General features: G+C 33.1%; 1 protein-coding gene across 1 annotated transcript; it reads right to left on the reverse strand.

Annotated features, from left to right (window-relative positions):
* Positions 1 to 1,261: 1,261 nt before the first annotated feature.
* On the reverse strand, positions 1,262 to 9,885 carry LOC145306014 (uncharacterized). The gene is made up of 12 exons (XM_080147947.1): positions 9,422 to 9,885; positions 9,004 to 9,051; positions 7,252 to 7,307; positions 6,380 to 6,476; positions 5,568 to 5,631; positions 4,855 to 4,944; positions 4,307 to 4,410; positions 3,914 to 4,039; positions 3,413 to 3,610; positions 2,995 to 3,052; positions 2,312 to 2,380; positions 1,262 to 1,823 (listed from the first exon to the last, which is right to left on the reverse strand). Exons 2-12 carry the CDS (start codon positions 9,049 to 9,051, stop codon positions 1,324 to 1,326), a joined length of 1,410 nt encoding a protein of 469 aa, XP_080004073.1. The 5' UTR covers positions 9,422 to 9,885; the 3' UTR covers positions 1,262 to 1,323.
* Positions 9,886 to 10,561: the final 676 nt, after the last annotated feature.

Genomic DNA, 10,561 nt, shown 5'->3' on the forward strand with positions numbered 1-10,561 from the left:
TAACTTTATCCTAAGAAATTCAACTATTCATAACGAAGTTTAATCCTAAGAAACGCAACATTTATAGCATACTTATAATGCGTACAAAATGAAAAAAATATGCCCCAATGTACTCAAATCTGTAAAATATTTGAACCAATGACAGGTCTGGGATGTACCCTCACTACTCTCCTATTGGCAGATTTAGACAAAATGTATCTAGAATATCTCTATTATAAAACTAAAGTTACTTTAAGATTAAACAATACAAAAGTTAATAAATTTTAAACTAGTTTAGTATCACTCTACACATAAATTAATACTTCAAATAATTTCAAGCTATGTTTATGTACAGTTTAAGTTAAAATTAGATTTTAACACCTGTTTATGAAGGAAGCCTCAAATTTAAAAAGGATGACACCATCCAAAAGCGAAGTTCTGAAAAGGTCAAATAAGCAAACATTAACACTTAAACTGAAAAATCAGAATAAAAATGTATAAAAGTCTAAACTAAATATTAAGTTATTTTTTAAAATAATGCTGAAATACAGGATAATGTTTAAGGAAATAATTACATTTTTAGGACTTTATTATAAAGATGCTTAGCTCTAACATTGTACTTTGTGGTCATAGAAAATCAGATCAATCTGATAATTATATTACACAAATTTGTTAAAAGTTAAAAATTTTTAAGTTTAAATGGACTAACAGAAATTCTGGTCATGTATCCAACTACTACTATAAGAATCACCATGCTAAGTTTGAAATCGCTAGGACAGTTTTAACTTGTCTAGATTAACGAAAAGAGCTAACAGTTACATACAGATCTTAATTACAGAAAAGCTTTGTTTAGCAAAGTGCAACAAACTAAACATCTAGTAACTGCACTCTAGCATTAAGTTCTTCTTAATCAAAGACAAATGGCATAATAATATTCCCATTACCAATAGAAAAATGCTATAACTGAGACGCCAGTCTGTTAAATGCATGGCGATGGATATTATTACCTACAAAGATTTTAATATTTGATAGAAAATAAATGAAATAAAAATAATAAAATCTGCAAAAAGCAGCTTTAAAGCATTTAACATTCAAAATGCCCAATGAGAATGCTGACAAAAAAAATAGTAGCATTAGAATTAGCTTAAATAGCAGCAGAGTAATTCTCACTTTCCTTTATGAACAGACTGACAACCTGTATAAAAGAGTAGCTTAGCTACTAAATATTACAGATAATTGAAAATTCTTAAGTAGTTTTTATAATTAAAATAAAACAGGAAAATTGATAATTTGATCTATTTGTTTCTATAGAATTACATACAGAATTATAAAATCTTTTAACTACTAACGTCTTCTCCTTCTAGTGTTGACATCACCTTTTTTCTTATTAGCATCCTCCAGGGGTGATTTGTTCATTTTACTTGTGTCAGGCTGGGGTGCCATTTGACCGTCCATTCCCAGCATGCCCTGTGGCATCTGGAAATTGCCCATCTGGTTCATGCCTCCCATTGGTCCACCTTGCACTTGACCGCCCATTTGTTGGCCTCCAATTGGCTGCTGTTGACCCCACTGACCATTATTTTGAGGGTTGGGATATTGCTGTGGGGGTGGTGGGTATTGTTGAGGAGGAGGTTGGTATGGCTGCTGAGGATTTGGGTATTGTTGGGGAGGTGGTGGGTATTGCTGTTGGGGAGGTGGTGGGTATTGCTGTTGGGGAGGTGGTGGGTATTGCTGTTGGGGAGGTGGTGGGTATTGCTGTTGGGGAGGTGGTGGGTATTGCTGCTGTGGTGGAGAATTAGGTTGCTGTTGAGGAGGTTGGTAAGGAGTTGGCTCTGGTTCATAGCCTATAAATAATTCAAATTTACTAACGTTGGCAGATTAAAATAAAAAAAATTTAGTAACTACTTAAAACATAAAATTGAATTTGCCAATAAAAGTAATTAAATCATTAAGTGTCACTTAATCAAATGCTTTGTTATCATAAAATATGAAATCTTTGTTATTAAATCTACCCTTTATGATGAATAATTAAAATGACAAACTTAAAATATAATCCCAGTATCTTTCATTAAACTTTATATTGCATTTACAAAGAATTTGATGCAATAAAGGGTCGAGTTGATGATCTGTCAGTAATATAAGGATTTACCGATTTTTTTTAGACCCAAGATGCCGAAGTCACGGGCTAAAAAAACTGGTTTTAATCTAATAATTACACATTTTCATATACATATGAAACTAGATTTAATACGATGTTAAACATATTTTTCTTGTATGGATGAGAACAGGTTCTAATCCACCGGTTCGAATAAATACGAGGAAATATTTTCACCTTGTTTTCCTGGCTGTTGGTCATTGGCAGGAGTATAAGAATCATCCTGTCCATAATCACCTCCATTGTCTAAATCAAATGAAATCATAAAATATAAAAAAAAATGGAAGGATATTAAGTAAAACTTTGTCTTTCCATAAATACAGTCTACATATTTCTCAGCTTAAAGTATCGAAATCCATAAATAGTGAAGATCATGGGTTGAAAACACTGACACGAGTTAAAAGTAGCAAGTAAATGGATATTATTCCACGAAAATGTCGTGAATTTAGGTTGCCATTTCCCCAATTATTTGATAGCTTCTACAGTAAGAGGGGAAGGGATTGGGTATAGGGAGTAAATGAAGGAATTATTATTTTGGCCCGCTTCGGGTATAACTTGTTTTAGAGGGCTCTAACCCTGCGGGGCCAATTGCCAAACCCTGTGAGACAATCATCTAACCCAATATAACCTAACCTATCAAAAGCCATTATAAAAATACGACGAATAGCCCCAAAAGGGGCGTTGCCACGAAAGAGACTATTTCCGAAAATTTTACAAGGGTAATCAAATTACAAGAAACAATATTAAAAACCTGATATTTAAGCCAAAAGCTACTTTGACCCCTCATAGTAAGAAAATAGATAAAAATTGTAATAAAAGATTTAAGCTCGCAGTTCAATATTAATTTAAATTTAACTTACCGATATGGGGTTCAGGTCCCTTCATTGGTGGTGGCGGCTTCAATGGCTTCATATAGTTCTGAATATTAAAAGAAGTTATTTTTAATAAAATTAAAGTTTCTAAAGACTAATAAAAATTGCAAGAAAAAAGCAGAAAATTGAGAGAGTACATACATACATTTTAATCAGAGGGAAAATAAATCTAAAATTGGCATATCCGTGAATTTGAGCACTAATTTATGGATGTGGGATATGCATGGATTGGATATATTGCAAGGGAAATTATGTAGTAAATTTAGGTTGCTACAGTTCAGTTCATTCCTCCAGTGGGAGGAAGGGAGCGGATGGGGGTAAAAAGATAGTATGAGATAGTTATATTAGCCAGCTGTAAATAGAATGTTATCATTGTATGTGATAATCTCCATTACCACAAATATACCTGGGGGGGCTTGCTGTAGGCACCCGGCTTTGCAGGATCATTATACTTGTTGGGCTTGGTGGTCAGGCCAAACTTGGCTCCCAGCGGGGTTCCTGCCACAGGGTTGGGGAACCCGTGGTACTGGCTGAGGTACAGGTATTCCAGAGGCATGTTGGCATAATTCACACTAACTGTCAACTTTCTACGTCCCAGCAACCACTGAACAGATTTCATATAAAAATAAAGCACAACTTTCAAATCATATTTAATTGCCTTATTTCAGGTTATACAATACAGATTAGGAGAGAAACCATGGTAGATTTATTCTATCCCTACCCCAATATAGTTCATCAAAATTAGTTGAAGTTTGAAGAAACCAATTAAGAATCAAAGTACCCAAAGTTTTAAGCTAGTTAACAAATTTTAAGTTGAATCTATATTTATTGTACCCTCCCAGAGGTTAAATTTTATTTTATAATTGATAAACTAAGTGGGGTGAGAGGAGAGACTAAAAAGGTTGACCTGCTTAGCAATGTAGTTGTCGATCTTGTGCTTGGTGGCAGTCAGGAAATCAGGGACATTATCACCATCCAGATCATCAGGATCCATAGGCCGCTGACCGTTGTGGACAAGGTAGTCATTGATCTCCTATATTAAAAAATAAGTTTTCCAGGTTATCTTTCTAATTAGATAACGTGCAGAGTTTTTTTTTTATTTCTTGAGAGTAAATAAAAAGGAAACCAGTAGCTTCCTTCCGCACGCTTAAGAATGTAAGAAAAAAAGATCAAGCGAGTTAAAGAATACATCTACACAGTTCTGAAATTCAGCCGCATTAGATAGTTGCAGATAAATTCACATAACAGACAAGAAATTTGTAGTTGTAAGAGTAACTTCGCTACAAAAAAAAATACTTACATTGCCAGCATAGTTTTCATGTCCGCCGAAGCCTCCAAAACCAAATCTTTTCATTGGAGAATAGTTTCCTTGGTACGCTGAGTTCACAATAGGAGCAAGAGCACCTGAACATATTTGATAAAATTATAGAAATAATATTTTTTAAGGTTTTTTTAATCATTAATTAAGAAACAGGACCCCAAAGTACAAATTATAAAATTGGATGAATGTGATAACTACAGAAATTAAGAATTAAGAGCCTTAAAACTCAATGGCATGGAACTTACTTCAGGCTTTTTTTGTTTACTTAGTTACGGAGATCTTAAAGGATAAGACAATAAACTGGTGTAGTTCTCAAATTCTGGAAGAATTGCTCCAAAGTTAAAGATCAAAAATCAAAGAATTCGTATCATTATCCTTCAGACTACAAACAAATCCTAGCTTAAAATATAAAATTTTAACTTAAGTTAAATCATTTAGGTATATATTTTTCATTAGCAACATTTAGGCTAGGATATTGATTAGGCCGAGGAATCGAACCAGACAATCACAGGTCAATATAAGCTTACTTTTGATGCCGCCATGTCCCAGACCGAACTGACCGCCAGCTACCTGCTGCTTGGGTCCATTGTACAGAGCCTCCATTACAAGGGGATTACCTAAACAATAAAGAATAGATTATCAATTTTTAGAAGCTACTCTATAATGTATTTGTCTATCCTTGTTTCCTTTGAAAAAAGTAACAAAGGTTATCAATCTTTATACTAAAGTAACAGGATGTTTATCTGTTTGTGTATCTGTGTGTCTGTACCGAAGGATCTCGCTAACCGTTGAACCGATCGGGTTCTCCTTAAGAGGGTAGCTTCTCATTGGTCCCGGTAAGGTTTATAACTATTTTCTTAGAGGTGCGACACCCCCCAAAAATGAAGAATTTTAAATTTTTAACTAATACTAAAAATAATGGGGGGCACACCCCCCAAAAAAAAATTTCCACCCCCAATATATTTTTTTACTTTTTCTTTTAAAATCTAAAACAAGAAATTGGGTGATCAAATTAGACTTCCCCCTCGTCAAGTGCCCCTACAGGCCTCTCGAGGCGTAGCCGCTAGTTTAATATATTGCACCAAACGACAGCTGAATATCACGATTTTTAAAAATTAATTTAGTTGTTTGAATAAGCCGGAAAAATTCCCTTTTTATGGGTTAAAATTATTAATTAAAAATTATGTTTCGATTTTATACCACTTGGTTTTAAAGTGTAAATTCAAAAGGAATTGCTTACCACCGCCTCCCTTGTACATGCCGTACTGTCCAGGTGTACCGCTATATCCACCATACGTATTAGGCCTTTACCAACGAACATAGAAAAGTTTCAGAATTGTTACAACAAAAAAAAACATTTTAAGCGTCCATTATAAAGCCAAAAATTAAATTGAAACATAAAATTGGAATAGAAATAATTTGCAAAACAAACGCCATGTAAAATTTGGCAAAAATAACTGGTGTACTCTTTGCATAAATATAAGTAGCTTACATGCCAAAGGATTAACTTGAAGTGATTAAAAATACAGGTCTAATGATTTATGCGCTATCACTTTATGTGCCTTTTGAGCACTGATACGCCCACATATTTTTTTCTATACTTGTCCATTGAAGGGAATAACACTGCGGAGCTTCCCCATCTCATCTTTATTTTATTTAAATACTAGCGGCTACGCCCCTAGAAGCTTCTCAGAGCACTTGAGGAAGGGAGAGTCGAATTTGATAACCGTATTTATTATTTTAGAATTTAAAAACAAATATTTTGGGGGAAAAGAATTTTTTTTTTTTTTGGGGGGGGGGGTGCCCCCCTCATAATTTTTAATTTTAGTTAAAAAATTTTTTTTTTTTTTTTTTTTTGGGGGGGTGGGGGTTGTCTCATCCCCCAAGAAAATAGTAATAAACCTTCCCGGGATCTATGAGAAGCTACCCTGTTAAGGAGAACCCGATCGGTTCAGCGGTTAAAGAGATCCTTTGGTACAGACACAGACAAACAAACATCCTTTTAATCTATTGTAAGGATAAAGATATTATATTTCATGCAACTTTCACATTCCTGTAAGGTCCGCCATAACCGTTGTTGCCAAAGTTTCCACCAGCATGGGCTCCGTACCCGCCACCACGGGCGTAGTTCTGATCACCCTTGCCATGTCTAGAAACAAAAACAATTGTGTATTAGTAGCACAGTATTTACACAACAGTAAACTGTAATCAAAGGCAAACCTAGAATTAAAAAAGATAGACATGTATGTCACTAAACTTAAGTTAACGTATTTTACATTGTGACTGAGCGACATACGGAAGGAACTAGTTAAAGAGAAGGTAAAACAAGGATGACAACATCCATAAGTAGCGAAGCACAAACAATAAAATAAGAATTTAGTCTGACCGCCATTGATGTTTTCTTGAAGCGACAGGAAATTTAAATTTGATACCTATAACTGAAAAACTTCGGAAATCGGGCCATAAACACCAAAGGTACGGAGAAAAATGTGAAAAATACAAAAATAGCCCAAAACCTGCTTAAAGGAATTCTGACCGTCATAGTTGTTTTCTAGAAACGACAGGAAATTTAATTTTGATACTGTAACTGAAAAAATTTTGGAAATCGGACCATAAACACCAAAGATATGGAGAAAAATGTTAAAAATACAAAAATAGCCTAAAACCTGCTAAAAAGCGGTCCTACCGCCATTGATGTTTTAGTTAATAGTGCTCCTTAATAATGGAAATGTTGTCAAAAAATTTCAGCCTTTTTTCTTTTATAGGAGCCGAGAAAATCACGTTTCCTCCAAACTAAGACAGACATACGGACAGACGGACATACAGACATTTCAAATTATAGAGTAGCTTCAGTCAAGATATCAATAAAATCTTCAGGTTATAGAATACATAATAGCTTCGCTGCAAATAATATATATACTAACGGATAGCTATAGTCTTGACCAACTGGCTCGTTATAGGCTTCTTCGTAATCTTCATACTAAATAAAATAAAACATAATTTTCTAACTCTTGTATCTAAAGAAATAAGACAATCCCAAATCTTAACAAAGCAATAGTTGCATGAAGTGCATTTCAGAAAAAAATATTTTAAGCAAAAGTTAAAATATACCATCAAACATTTTAAATTAAACAAGCAGTTAGTCATCACTAAATTAATATTCATCCAGTTTTTGTGAAAATAAGTTAGCTGTATAAATTGCATATATCATAAAAAAAATAGATTTTTAGTATTAATATTTTAAAAACTTCGTGGTAGAAAGTAGAATTTCTTTCAAATATATCACATATAGATGTAGTTTAAACCATTGACAAGGAAAAAAAAATACGGTTCAATGAATCAAGTTAAAATGCATTTCGTGCAACTACCCCTTTAATACTTTGTATATTAAATTTGATTGAAAAGTTTGGACAACAATTCCATATGTAATAAAAGTACAGTTTAAAAGCCAAAAAAACCAACGATTATAAAATTTTGATAACTAGTAAAATTTTAAGTCATATTTCTCCTTCCCCTCAATTACCGAAATGGATTTAGGATGACGGGTAATACATATCTGAAAATACGCAATGACGCAAAAGAGTACAAATGATACGCAAATTCTGATCACAATTCGCACGTTTATCTAAAAATGCAACATATAATAATAGCTATTAAAACAATCTTCAAGCATAACTTTTATCTTATTAGGATAACAATTAAAAAGAAAAATATTTTTACCATATGAAATTCGTGATTAAACACCTAATTGAAAAAAATGCAAAACATAGCTTTTATTTCAAGAAAGACTAGGGGCAACGAACGCCCCCAAGAAGCCTCTAGTGTTCTTAAGGTGGGAGGGGGATAAGTCAACCGCCCTTCTACTTTTAAATTTGAGTTTTAATAAGAAATATTCAGAAAAAAAATTTGGGGTGGATTTTAAATTGGGAGGGTGGAGATACGCTCTCCCAAAATAGTTAAAAACCTTCCCTGTACCTAAAAAAAAAGCTTAATTGCAAAGGAAAACCAAACAGATATCAATTTTTAACAATTTTATAAAAAAAAATTAGCGCACTTGTAAAAACACCAGAATTATAGAATTGATGGGGGAAGGAAAAAAAGAAAGGGGGGGGGGGGGAGAACAAGTTTTAAGAATTCTGAAAATAGTTAAAATCACAATCTTCCACTATCGGATTTAGGTAAAGATCTTATAAAGCAACTGGGCAGAGTGTTGGCACAATAATCAGTAATTTAAATTAACCAGGGTGCAATTAATAGACTAATACTAAGGCACAATCATAGACGTCCAAGGGGGGGGGGGTAAACTAAATTTACCCCTGCCAACAGATTTCAGGGGGGGTAATTACCCCCCAAGCAAATTTTACCCTCGGGGTAAAAATTTTGGGGGGGGTAAAAAATATTTGCGGCGCGCTTGGCGCGCAATTTTACCCCCCCCCCCCAAAAAAAAAAAAACGAATTACCCCCCCCTTCAAAAATTTCCCCCCCCCCCAAAATAAAAAGCTTGGACGCCCCTGTGCACAATAGTATTTTAAAATGTCTATAGTATACTTACACTTTAATACTTCATTTTCAAAACAAAAGTAAAACAACGTAGATCCTTTTAAATAATAGACAAACATACATTCAGTTGCTCTAATATAAAGAATTTATAAATTAAAACTCATAAAAATACTTACCGCCCAACAAACGGTGGAAAAAAGGAGAAGGCATATGAGGACCTTCATCTAAATTAAAAATAAATTAACTTAATAGGAATATGTGTTTATACACATGAAGATCTCATAAATGGTTACATCAAAACTAAACAATCCGTAGAAAATGGGAAAACCCACGTTATACAAAAGATTTTAATTATCAAATTTGTAAAAAATAATCAAACAATTCTAAAATATCCTAATTAATATTAGATAAATCAGTTACCAAATCACATAAGAACAAACGGAAGTACGGACCGACACTAATTAAAGAAAATATTGGCATTCAAAACACAAAAAATAAGCAACAGAAAAAAATAAGTAAAAGAAACAATTAAGCTGTAAAACTATTGTTTTATAAGACAAAAGGTTAAAAAATACAAATATAAATTAAACTCACTTTAAAGGACCTCAAACAGCCAGTCACAATAAAGCACTAAAATTAACTACCGTAATATTTCTAATTGTACACACACTAATGTACTGTAACCGATTGTTTACAGTTCAAAACTGGTTTTAACTGCATTTCGAACCATTATTTATTGAAGTAAAAAGTTTTTTTTTGTACATATCAATAAGAAAATTTAATTTTAAAGATATTTATATTTTTTTCCTTAATAAATATAATTTGTGTATCAAAAAAGCCAAAGTTAAAAGTAAATTATTTTTAATTGATAAAAAACCCTTTGTTGACGAAGGTTTTAAAAGTTTAACTAATTTATAATTATAACTTGACATTTTTACAACAGCGAAGCTTTTCTAAAATTCGAAATGTACGGCCTTCAGTTGTGTGTGTGGGGGGGGGGGGGCACATGATTTTCTTGGCTGCTATTCTAGATAGATGATTGAAATTTTTGATGATTCCTGTACCAATGAGCATCCTGTTCATAATTTACTTTGTCCGTCAGTCTGTCAGTCAAAAGATCTGTAGTATATATGTATATACAGACAACAACCTCCCTTTCTTTTTCAAAGACCTCTTTCGTCTGCTTTAAATTATTTTCTGCTACTTGGCTGTGTTAATATGAGCGGTACCATAGGCTGATTTTCAATGACCCAATAGAAAGGTTGCTCAAGGCGGTTGCGATGGGAAGATACAGTTATTCAACCCTTTCTCACTCTAGTGTTTTACTCGATCTAATTGTCAGTCATTCGATTTAAATCGCAATAAATTGATTTACTCGTTTGATATTATAGATAGATGGCTGTTTTTTGAGTGAAGATTATCCTGACCAATGAGCATCTGATTTATAATTAACTTGGTCTGTATGTCTGTTCCTAATGATCTAAAAGACATAATTTTCTCTTCTGCTATTTAAGATAAAATTTGCTGACGAATGCACGTCTAACCTATAAATCATATTGTCTGTCAGTCTATCAGTACCTGTCTTAAATACACTTTAATTAGCTTTTATAAAACATATGCTGAAATTTTCATTGATAATTCGAATGACATCTAAACATTATTAATTTTTATATCTTTCTATTATACGTCCTTTTTCCTTCCATTTGGTTTGCTGTTCTTAAATTTAAATTTAAG

The sequence above is a fragment of the Acartia tonsa genome, chromosome 14, assembly GCF_053477335.1.
Source record: "Acartia tonsa isolate MP-2025a chromosome 14, ASM5347733v1, whole genome shotgun sequence".
Classification (NCBI taxonomy): domain Eukaryota; kingdom Metazoa; phylum Arthropoda; class Copepoda; order Calanoida; family Acartiidae; genus Acartia; species Acartia tonsa.

Bases quoted from the DNA above. Each gene is read 5' to 3' on its own strand.
- LOC145306014 (XM_080147947.1), bottom strand. From the start codon at position 9,051: ATGAAGGTCCTCATATGCCTTCTCCTTTTTTCCACCGTTTGTTGGGCG. The intron at 2,381-2,994 runs GTAAGTTAAATT...CATTTGATTTAG, and splicing joins GGGACCTGAACCCCATATCG to ACAATGGAGGTGATTATGGA. The intron at 1,824-2,311 runs GTGAAAATATTT...AATTATTTATAG, and splicing joins CCAACAGCCAGGAAAACAAG to GCTATGAACCAGAGCCAACT.